This window comes from Vipera ursinii (assembly GCF_947247035.1).
Source record: "Vipera ursinii genome assembly, chromosome: 5".
Lineage (NCBI taxonomy): Eukaryota > Metazoa > Chordata > Lepidosauria > Squamata > Viperidae > Vipera > Vipera ursinii.
Genome location: NC_139518.1, coordinates 86,787,906 through 86,800,131, shown reverse-complemented (window position 1 = coordinate 86,800,131; position 12,226 = coordinate 86,787,906). Strand labels below are relative to the sequence as shown.

The window sequence follows — 12,226 nt, the reverse complement described above, 5'->3', positions numbered from 1 at the left end:
TTTCTGATCCGCGCAAACACCCAAGCGTGAACGCCATCACCTGATAGCTTGGGTGCCTGTTCAATTCGTTAGAGAGAGAGAGAGAGAGGGGGGGGGCTTTCTGTTTGTTTGTTTTACCACGAGTTGACAGTTGGGCAGAAACCAGAGGGGGGAAAAAAGAATTTCGGGCTTCGTGGGAACCGAGGAAGCAAAACAAGATGCAAAGTCTAAAAAACCGGGATTTCTCTACCCCAACCTTGAAACCATGGATCGAGTGAATCTCTTTACCGAAGAATGTGATGAACGGGAGAAGGTGAGTCTTCGCCGAGAAAATCTCAGCGCCCATTTTCTCGGCGAAGACTTCTTTCGGGGGATGCAGCTTCTGCCGCCCCTTTCTGTCAGCTGCCCAGCTGAGAGAAGGGGGTGACAGAGGCTGGATCCCCCGAAACAAGTCTCCGCTGAGACGAGAGAACAAGGTGTTTCTTTCTCCCCCCCCCCCCCGCTTTTGCCGCTTTTGTGTGTGCGTGTGTGTGTGTGTGTGTCCCATCTGCAAAGCTTCCGAGGAAGGAGAAGCAAGATACTGGTTGGGGGGGAGCGGCAAAAGCGGGGGGGGAGAGAGAAACGGCTCCGCCTTTGGTTCCCCCTCCTAAAGCACAGGGGTGCTAGAGAAAGTTTGGAGTTGGGTAAGGAAGGGCAAAATTCAGGAAGAAAAGCGGGGCGGCGGGCGAACGGGAGACCTGTACAAGGGGGAAGGGGAACTCTCTGCTTTGTGTGTGTGTCTGTGTGTGTGTGTGTGTGTGTGTGTGTGTGTCCCATCTGCAAAGCTGCCGAGGAAGGAGAAGCGGGATACTGGTTGGGTGGAGGAGGCAGTGGCGGCGGCGGAGGCGGCCGCAGCACCGGCAGTCTTCCGCTTTTGCCGCTTTTGTGTGTGCGTGTGTGTGTGTGGCCCATCTGCAAAGCTGCCGAGGAAGGAGAAATGGAGGAGGCAGTGGCGGCAGCAGCCGCAGCACCGGCAGCCTTCCACTTTTGCCGCTTTTGTGTGTCTTTGTGTGTCTCCTTCCCCGGCAGCTTTGCAGATGGGACACACACACACGCACACACAAAAGCGGCAAAAGCGGAAGGCTGCCGGTGCTGCGGCCGCCTCCGCCGCCACTGCCTCCTCCACTTCTCCTTCCTCGGCAGCTTTGCAGATGGGCCACACACACACACACACACACACACACAAAGCAGAGAGTTCCCCTTCCCCCTTGTACAGGTCTCCCGTTTGCCTGCCGCCCCGCTTTTCTTCCTGAATTTTGCGCTTCCTTACCCAACTCCAAACTTTCTCTAGCGCCCCTGTGCTTTAGGAGGGGGAACCAAAGGCGGAGCCGTTTCTCTCTCCCCCCCCCCCGCTTTTGCCGCTCCCCCCCAACCAGTATCCTGCTTCTCCTTCCTCGGCAGCTTTGCAGATGGGCCACACACACACACACAAAGCAGAGAGTTCCCCTTCCCCTTTGTACAGGTCTCCCGTTTGCCTGCCGCCCCGCTTTTCTTCCTGAATTTTGCGCTTCCTTACCCAACTCCAAACTTTCTCTAGCGCCCCTGTGCTTTAGGAGGGGGAACCAAAGGCGGAGCCATTTCTCTTCCCCCCCCCCCGCTTTTGCCGCTCCCCCACCCAACCAGTATCCCATTTCTCCTTCCTCGGCAGCTTTGCAGATGGGACACACACACACACACACACACGCACGCACGCACGCACAAAAGCAGAGAGTTCCCCTTCCCCCTTGTACAGGTCTCCCGTTCGCCCGCCGCCCCGCTTTTCTTCCTGAATTTTGCGCTTCCTTACCCAACTCCAAACTTTCTCTAGCGCCCCTGTGCTTTAGGAGGGGGAACCAAAGGCGGAGCCGTTTCTCTCTCCCCCCCCCCGCTTTTGCCGCTCCCCCCCAACCAGTATCCTGCTTCTCCTTCCTCGGCAGCTTTGCAGATGGGCCACACACACACACACACACACACACACACAAAGCAGAGAGTTCCCCTTCCCCCTTGTACAGGTCTCCCGTTTGCCTGCCGCCCCGCTTTTCTTCCTGAATTTTGCGCTTCCTTACCCAACTCCAAACTTTCTCTAGCGCCCCTGTGCTTTAGGAGGGGGAACCAAAGGCGGAGCCATTTCTCTTCCCCCCCCCCCCCCGCTTTTGCCGCTCCCCCCCCAACCAGTATCCTGCTTCTCCTTCCTCGGCAGCTTTGCAGATGGGCCACACACACACACACACACACACACACACACACACACAAAGCAGAGAGTTCCCCTTCCCCCTTGTACAGGTCTCCCGTTTGCCTGCCGCCCCGCTTTTCTTCCTGAATTTTGCGCTTCCTTACCCAACTCCAAACTTTCTCTAGCGCCCCTGTGCTTTAGGAGGGGGAACCAAAGGCGGAGCCGTTTCTCTCTCCCCCCCCCCCGCTTTTGCCGCTCCCCCCCAACCAGTATCCCGCTTCTCCTTCCTCGGAAGCTTTGCAGATGGGACACACACACACACACAAGCCCAGCGGCCAGACTGCGCTGCCTCCCCAAGGGCTCCTAATGGCTTGCTGCCCCGCGTGACACCGCTGGCTGACGCTAGCTCGTCTCTCTCTCTCTCTTCTTTCCTCCCTCCCTCGGTCTCCCCCTCCCCCTTTTCCGGCTCAGCCCCACGTCACCAGGAGACCAAAACGGGGACATCATGGCAGAGCAGAGGAGACACAGGAAGCGGATCCAGGTACCGGGCTGGCTTATCTCCTCCCTCTTTTCGCAACCGCTCTGCGGGATGACTTTCCCTTTTCCTTCTGGCTCACCCCCCCCTCCCCTGCCCGGTCACCCTTCCCTCCCTCCTCCCCCTCCGCCTCCTCCGAGGCCGCCGCCAGTCAGCATCTCTCCTACCGTTTTTGCGGCTTTTCCGTCGCCCCTGCCGCCGCTCCCCCTTCCCCGCAGAGCCGGCCGCATCCAGCGCCTTCTTCCTCTGGAGGGAAGCACCGAAGCCTCGGCCGCGCGCAAGTCCTCGGTAAAATTTTTTTGTTGACTGGAGTATAAGCCGAAGTGGAGTTTTTCAGCCCAAAAAGTGGGCTGAAAAATTCGGCTTATACTCAAGTATATACGGTATTTTCCTTAAGCATGCTAAATTCTACCAACCATAGATACAGTGTAATGTTTCTAACAAGACTTTGTCTCTCAAATTCAAAATTTAACTGGAGAACATTACATTTTTTCTTATTCTCCTAATTAAAGGCCTCAACTTGGCACACTTCAAAAACAGGCAAAGTAATTAGGGATAACAAAATTAACACAGTTCAGTTCTTTCGTTGCCACTTAGTATGGGAGAATCCATAGCGATGTGTACAGTTGTCAAAAATTCAGTCCACAGCATTATTATAGTTATAAAATTCCATCAAAAGTTTGCTCTATCCTTACCTTTGTAGTACTTTCTGCAATTTAACAGCCAGCAGAATCCAACTTGGTGCCAACAGAAAATGCCAGATTCATTTCTGTGATTTCTTCAAGAATGTATGTAAGAACATGAAAAACCTCTGCTTGTCACAATAAACAAGCCTGAGCAATGTGGAGCCAGGAGGCCCCAAAGCATCTTTGACATCTTTAACCAAACAGGAGATCCTTGGAATGAAATAAAAATGTAGATATATATATATAAATACTTTTAAATGCTTAAAATCTCATAAACTCTCATGATATTTCAGCTTAGAATGGAAGGTTTCTTGGGGTCACCTAGCATCTGAAAACGTCTATTGTTGCATTTGAGAATAGACCAGAAAGTATTACATTTTCTTGACATGCTTAAAGATCAAGAATACATATAAAGTATTCAGGATTTTTAATAAAGGTTATACAAAGTTTCAGATTCTAAGGGTGACCTGTGATTTGAAGCATCTGGAGGTATGCATGTAACACCTATTAGGAATGCTTTAAAGCAGCTGCATCATCATCTGAGCAGGCACAGCTGCCTCTTCACCTGATGTGTGGTGTCTGTTATTGTTGCACTACTTTGTAGATAAGTCATAGTCAGTTGCAGTGTTTTTTTTTTTTTTTTTGTAAAAGAAAAAGGTGCCAGAATTCACACATGTCATACAACTCGCCTTGCCTACCCTACAAGGTTCCATCCAAAAAAGGTGCCGGAACTCCGTTCTGAGCATTCTATGACAAAAAAAAGCCCTGGTCAGTTGTCCCCATCTCTCAGAGAACTTTTTTTTCCAAATTGTTAACAAGTCAGAAATTCTTTTTCCTAAGTAGGATTGTTTACATGGAGATGAAAAGATAAATATTAAATTTATATATTTTCATTTCATAGAACCCTCAGTCTGACCTTCAAGCACAAGACCGATGTCACAGAATTGGTCAGACAAAGCCAGTGGTTGTATATCGTTTTGTAACCGTAAATACTATTGACCAGAAGATTGTGGAAAGGGCTGCTGCCAAAAGGAAATTAGAGAAGCTGATTATCCACAAAAGTTAGTAATATCTCTATAACTCTTAGAAATCATGTTCACAATTTTCTTTGTTGGACCCCTAGTTATGAGGTTTTGTTACCATGTTTCCCTGAAAGTAAGACCTTCCCCCCAAATAAGCCCTAGTTTTGGGGTGAGGTGCGAGCCTAAACAAGCTAGGGTGGGGTGGAGCTTACCATTGCAGCCAGGCCTCCCATGGATCGACACTTGCCTCACCGGCCCACTTCTTCTGCAGCCAAAGTAGCAGCTAAAGAGCTTGGGCCTGCATTTCGCAGTCAGAGGCCTTTCTGGAAGGCTTCTGCAGCCAAGAACCAAGCTATGGAATCAATCTGTAGAATTTGGCCACAGAAGAAGGGGGCGGGCAGGACGGAGCTGTTGGTGCCGCCACTGTGAGGTGAGTGGAAAAGACACCCCACCCACCCCCTGAAAATAACACCTGGTGCCTCTTCTGGAGGCAAAAAAATAAAAATAAGACCAGGTCTTATTTTCTGGGAAACATGGTAGTTGACATTTGTCTTCCATTTAAAAGCTATTTGTTTCTTTATTAGCACAGACTACAAGGACAATCTGTCAACAACAACATAAAATATAAATCATTACTGAAAGCCTTTACTAACATTTTTCAAACAAATATGTCTCTGGCTTCTAATTCCAGTCCTATGGAGAATTTTTTACAGCTTGGGAGCCACCCAGGAGAAGATCCTCTCCATCATCCTTCTATATCCCAGGAGCTCAGACAACTTCAGAAAGGCATATCCTGCATATCTTGATGACCTACAGACCCATAATGAGACAGATACTTCTTTTAGGCAGCCAGACTATGTGGCATTTAAAAATCAAAAGCAACAGTTTATATTGGTGTATCCTGTAAAAAATGGCATCATGGCTAAACTTTTAATATAGTTAATGAGTATCACGTTGCCGCATTTTGAACCAAATGAAGCCAGAATGTATTCTTCAGAGGGTAGCCTAAGAACTAGTAGGCTGTAAGTATATTCATGATGTAATCAAGGCATGGATGATTGTTGCTAGAGTTGTCAGGCTTAGATTAGATTGCAGCTGGGATGCTAAATGTAGTTGTGTAAAAACTCAGAAAATTCAGTACCTGACTAAAGTCTTCTGCTAATAACTACAGCAAAGACCAAGGAACCAGTGAATAGTCTGGTTCCTTCAAACCTCTCTGGATAAGGAGAGGATGAGAATTTGTTGGTGTGTGTTCTAGATGGCTGCTCTTCACAAGGAGATTGCAGGACAGTGATTTTCCACAGGTTTGAAATCCAGGAAATGATGGGATAAACCATTTTGCACACACACTACAGTAGAGACTTTCAATTCATAATTTCAAAAACTGGACACTAGAAGAAGATACATTTTATAGGTGGAGGAAAGATTTATAAAACTTCAAAATGTTCTAGTGATAAAAATACATAAGGAGACTTGAAAAATGGAATCAGAAAAAAGTAGTGACAATATCAATAGTGTCAGTAATAATACCAGCTTCTATGGATACATTATGTCCAAAAGATGGTATTGAACAAAAAAACATGTAGAACAAATTTTATCTGGCAAGAAAGTATCAAGAATGGATTTACAATTGACAGACCAAGAGCTTACTTAGACAAAGATGCTTCACTGGGATCCACAAAAAAACTGAGACTTTAAAATTTAAAAGAGAAATACAAGTGATAAACTAAAAGAGAGTGACCTGTATAATTTTTTCCTAATGAATTTACCAAGAGGCTTACTATAAATTTAAAGATGGGACAAAGAAGAAATTAAGAGAAATGAAATCCTTAAATCTGACCATATTTGTGTGAACTAAAAATTAACACTGTTAGAAGTAAATGGAAGGAATATAAAGTTGATTACGGTATTTGATCAAGGTTAATACAAGATATGTTGTTACTTCTAACAGCCCTTTCAATCATTCTACTGACATGGCTGAAAAGATTTCCTTAGAACAAGGGAGATTCTCAGTTGCTAAATGGAGGGCAAATGAAGAAGTCATTGGTAGTTCAGATTGTTTGAGATACATTATTACCTCAATAATGTACCTCAAACAATTGTGTACTTCAGCTTACAGTTTATATTTACGGTGTAAAAGAATGAAGAACCTAGTCTGATTCTAAGAAATCTTTCAATTTTCAGAATCCAGCTTTTAGGACTATAAAAATAAATAAAGTCTTTGAAGGGACTTCTTGTCTGAGAAATAGATCAGAAAATGATACTGAGTAAATGTCTAAAGATAGTTTTGTGCTGCTAGATTCAGAGTAATTTGCCCTGTATTCTCTGACAGCAATGATGCCTACTTGTGTTAAGTCAAGTGATCTTGGAAATGGGATGCTATTTATGCAGTGCTTTAATTTATTTATTTTTTTGTATTAATTCTTTAATATCTACAACTAACAATATTTGCACTATATAAACATGAATCCAAAATGACTATTTTCTTCCTCTATATATAATATCAAGGAGCTCCTTTTGGAAAATATTTGTGTTTGCATTAATTTTCCATAATTATATCATTCTTCTATTTTAGAATTACCAAAATGACTGACAGTTTGTACAGCATATTTAATAAAAAAATCACTGACAGAGTGAGAGTGCTGATCAATAACAATATATTTTTTCTTGTTTCCCTTTAAGATCAGTTCAAAGGTGGTAAATTTGGAATAAACCAGTCAAAGAGCTGCTTAGATCCCAAAGAGTTAATAGAATTGCTGCAGTCCAGGGATTATGACAGGTATGATCTGCTTGCTTCCTTGTGTATTTGATTTATTTTCTATTTTTTTCTTTTTGTAATACAAGATGGCATACATAGCACTTTGTCTTTCTGTTATCCCACAACATCCACCCTGTGGGTTGGGTTGGGTTGGGTTAAAGCAGAGTGACAAGCCCAACATTATTCAGCAGGTTTCGGTGGCTTAGGATAGACCAGAACCTGAATTTCTCGATTCCTGGTTCAAGCCTTAATCACTACATCACACTGGTTCCCCACACGGAACAAATTATTACATGAAGGAAACATTTTTACAACTAAAGCTAATGTCATTGCCAAGAAGTTAAGCCAGGGAAATTAATAAAATATTTCTTTTTCTAGAGAAATTAAAGGTTCAAGAGAAAAGGTAATAACTGACAAAGATTTAGAGCTACTACTGGACAGAAGTGACCTTATCAGTAAGTATTAGATATATTAGTATGCCTTCTGTTTTATTGCATTATTTTAAAAAATTCATTCTAAATATCAATTTATATGTAGTACTGAGGTGGTGAGCACCAGTATGCTTATGTATATCCCTCTTGCTCTCTCCAGGTTATTATTTTACATTTAACTCTTTGACAAATATCATAGCAACCACACATAAACACAGTACAGCCTTTTTCCCAGGATGTGTCTTGCTTTACACCATATTGAAAGGTTTTTTTCAGTACATAAGGAACAAGAAGAAGGTAAAAGAAACAATAGGCCCACTAATGGAAGCAGATGGCAAGAAGGTGCCAGGCAGCAGGAAGAAAGCAGACCTGCTTAATCCCTTTTTGCATTTTTTTATGTAAAAGGAAAAAGTAGCCCAACTTATCAAAAGCAGCCCTGAGGGAAATAGAACAGATATATAAATCCAGATAGGCAAGGAAATAGTAAGAGAATACCTACCCACCCTGAACGAGCACAAATCATCTGGAATAGATGGTTTGCATCCCAGGGTATTGAAGGAGGTGGCAGATGTAATCTCAGAGCCATTGAATATAATCTTTCAAAGTCCCCGTAGCACAGGGGAATACCAGAAGACTGGAAAAGAGCTGATGTGGTTTCAATCTACAGAAAAATGGATCCAGGAAGTTATAGGCCAATTAGCTTGACCTCAGGACCTGGCGAAATCCTGGAAAAGATAACCAGAAGATTTGTGAGCACCTAGAAATGAACAAGATTACTAGAAGTTGGCATGAGTTTGTTAAAAACAGATTGTGCCAGACACCTTATATCCTTCTTTGATAAAGTGACTAAATTAGTGGACCAGAGAAATGCTGTGGACATAGTATACTTGGACTTCAGTAAGACCTTTGTCAAAGTAGACCACAGATTACTTCTTGGTAAGGATATACACTACCATCACCATATGGATTCGAATTCTCTGACTAATCACACCCAGTGTGTAGTCCTCAATGGAACTACATCTGTATGGAGGGAATCATGCAGTAAGATATCTAAAGGTTCTGTTTTGGGCCCAGTATTCTTCAACATCTTTATAAATTATCTAGATGAGGGGATAGAAGGGTAACTCATCATATTTTAGATGACACCAAGTTGGGGGAATTGCTAACACTTTGGAAGGTAGATTCAAAAGTATCTTGACAGACTTGAGCACTGGGCTTTATCTAATAAGATGCAGTTCACTGGTGAGAAATTCAAAGTCCTGCACTTAGGCAGGAAAACCTAAATCCGTAGGTATGGAAAGGTAGTATCTGGGTCAAATAAGCAATGCAGTCCTTGGCTGCATCAACAGCAGGATATCATCAAGATCTTGAGAAGTGATATCAGTATACTGCACTAATGAGGCCACACTTGGAATATTGTTCTGTGTTCTGTAGTATAGTTCTGGTCCCCACATTATAACAAAGATGCTGAGACCCTAGAAAGCGTGCAAAGAAGATCAACAAAGGTGATACAGGATCTGGTGGCTAAATCATATGATGAACAGTTGAGGCAGTTAGGTATGTCTCTAGCCTATCGAAGAGAAGGATTTGGTGAACATAACTGTCCTCCAGTACTTGAGGGGCTGTCACAAAAAAGAGGGGATTGACTTATTCTTCAAAGCACCAAAGGGCAGGACAAATAATGGGTGGAAGCATGTTAAAGAGAGATCCAACTTAGAAATGAGAAATTTCCTGACAGAACAGTTGATCAGTGGAACAGCTTGCCTCCCAAAGTTGTGAATACTCGATCACTTTCAAACTTTAGGTTTTCAAGACTGGGTAACCATTTGACTGGGATTATATAAGATCTCCTGCTTTAATCGGGATTGGACTAGAAGACCTCTAGGGTCCCTTCCAGCCCTATGATTCTATGTTCTACCTATATACCACATGTATGTTTTCCTGAAGTAAGGTGGTCAGCCTCTGGGTTAAGCCACAGCCATATAAAATCTTTTGTTTCTATCATCTGTATTTCTGTCCCAACCAGTGAAACTGGATTAAACATTTACTACTCTGTTTCCAGTTATATCTCTGATCTTTCCTTCTTGTTTCCACCCCACCAACAAGTCTTTCTCATGTAGTGTGTGTGTGTGTGTGTGTGTGTGTGTGAGAGAGAGAGAGAGAGAGAGAGAGGGAGGGAGGGAGAGTTTTGAGTAGACCAATAACTTTGATGTTTGTTTTTAATCAATACAGGCCCTTCCCTATCCTCAGGGGCATTTACAATGTGACTCCTTGCCTTTTCAAATAACTCTTTCCTATAGGCCTTATACTATCACTGACACTGTGCAGGTCCTCAGTTGGGTCATTTGAGTAGTATTTTCCTATACTCTTGGGCTTCCTGATAAATGTATGTTATTACCCCATACCATTACCTCAGTTTAATACCATACATCACCACCAAGTATTTCCCTACCTCTATTAAGCAACTATTATGTTTGATATTTCCTTTTTTTCCCATCCTAAAGATCTGGTGATAGAATTTGTGAGGTCTAAAAGGTTCATTTTCCATAAAGTGGGCATTTTGGTTGATTAAAAAGGAACAGTTTTATACTGTATTAATTTTCCACAGTTTCAACTCCATGCCTTATGGATAAAACTTCGATTATAGACACTGTAATCCATACCCTCTGTGGTAAAAGCCCTTCAGGTATTGGAAGACTGCTATCAGGTCTCCCTTCATTCTTCTTTTGGCTGACCACACCCAGATCCTTTAACTATTTTTCACACGATTTAGCCTCCAGTCCTTCACCATCTTTGTTATTGTTCTGTGCACTCTTTCCAGTTCCTCAGCATTCTTCTTGTACTCTGGCAATCAAACAAAATTGAATATGGTATTCTATGTGTGGTCTGAACAGTGCAATACAGAGCAGTTATCATCACACTGTTTATATCTTTTAATATAGAAGCCGTGGTGGTGCAATGGTTAGAATATAGCATTGCAGGCTATCTGCCCAGAACCAGAAGTTCGTACCTGACCAGTCTGGATGAATTTTCTATTCCAGACATACTTGACACACATTCCTCACTGTAAGGAAAGCAAATTCCTGCTTCCTTCTAGTGAGTGAGATAAATGGGGGACACACTCCAGCCTTTGGAGACTGTCAGCTGCCTGGGGCGTACCAACCCCTGCATTGTATTGGACATCTCTACACATGAAATTGTTTCTTTGTGTCACTTCTCAAACATTCAGAGATTTCCAAATCTTCCCACATTATGTTCCAAAAACGTAAGTATCTTTAATAAGGGTCAGAACCTTGAAATGGTAAAACATTGGATGTCATTTTAATAAATGGCTATGGGATGAGTTTGCCCTAAGACAATTTTGCCCTATAACAATAATTGTGCATTCCGGTGAAAGAAGCAGAGTTTTATCTCTATTCCTGAAAGTAACCTACCCACCTCAAAAAAAATTAACTATTAAAAAATTACCTCCTGAAAAAAATGGAATTCCACACAAAGAATGATGGATTTTCAGACATTTAAGAAGCCCAGTTTTGTTTAAATGGAAATCTGTGAAGAACACTGTTTGTCTGTGGTCCTCTGAGCTGTGTGCTTCATTTCTTCCAGATCAGATGAAAACTTCTGAGAGACTGAAAGAAAAAATGGGCAAGTTTATGATACTAGAGAACACTGATGATCCTAGCATGTAACTGGTACTTCAGAATTTGGGCACGTAAATAATATTTCTGCCCCTTTGTAATCTGAACCTGGATACTGTTGGTCTCTGTTTCAAAAAGCATTGTCAAAAGCTCTGAAGTGTTAGTTGCTACATTTTTGTATATGAAAAGTGGATCTTGGAGCCTCTTCTTAATACCTGAGAAATTTTAGATTCTATTTTTGTCTTGAGTAGTTGGTAACTGACTAATCTATACACATTACTGCAGAATTTCGGCTAAAGAAATTTTACATCTAATTTTTTACTTCTCGCTTTTAGTATGTTTTATGAACAGAAGATATTCAGAGTATTTGTTTACAACCCTTGATTGTACTACTTCAGTTTGTGTTGACATTACAAATAAATGCTATTTTGCTTGAAATATGTTTTGTTTAATCACTGCTCCTGGCAAGCATTACTTAACTTTGTATACAAGTTACAGTACAGCACATTTATCTGTCTCCTTTAGCTATTTTACTGTCACCAATTACCGTAATACTGTTTTTGTTTCTTTTTAATATTCTGTTTGAACATCTTTTAGACTTTGTTGGCAATAGTTTAATATTCAATTCATCTAAAAGAAGAGTTTCTCTTTGTATATATTTTGCCAGAGTTGAAAGAACCAGGAAATTAATTGAAGGAGGCAGAATATTCAAACTTCTGTTTGCAAATTAGTTAAAAGATTAGAATGATTAAAATACTCGTTAGCAAAAAGGAACAAAAGAGAGTTGAGAAGCTTATTAAACACAAGGCCAAGAAAATGAATGAGTCTAATATGTATTAAAAGAGAAACTGACCCCGTGGAGAAGACTGGACTGAGTGTGCACCTGGCCCAAAGTCACCAGGAAGCTTCAATAGTTTAGGTTGGATTTGAAACTGATCTGTGTTGTAGGTCAACAGCCCACTTGTGACACATGGCTTATTCAGTCA

The 12,226-nt window shown here is 42.4% G+C and overlaps 1 protein-coding gene across 6 annotated transcripts in view; it reads left to right on the top strand.

Moving 5' to 3' along the window:
- HELLS (helicase, lymphoid specific) overlaps positions 1–11,845 on the top strand; it is a 53,291-nt gene extending 41,446 nt beyond the window's left edge. The window contains exons 19-23 of one of the 6 annotated variants that reach the window (XR_014492751.1): positions 4,293–4,452; positions 7,096–7,192; positions 7,550–7,626; positions 10,545–10,867; positions 11,214–11,845. Coding sequence is in view for 2 of the 6 variants with exons in the window: in XM_083364631.1 (XP_083220757.1) it covers positions 4,293–4,452; positions 7,096–7,192; positions 7,550–7,626; positions 10,545–10,672 (462 nt within the window). In the remaining 4 variants the exon portion in view is untranslated. Of the gene's footprint in view, positions 1–3,428; positions 3,621–4,292; positions 4,453–7,095; positions 7,193–7,549; positions 7,627–10,544 lie in introns of those variants that run through there. The other 5 variants (XR_014492752.1, XM_083364632.1, XM_083364631.1 and 2 more) reach the window with 5 other exon arrangements.
- Positions 11,846–12,226: the final 381 nt, after the last annotated feature.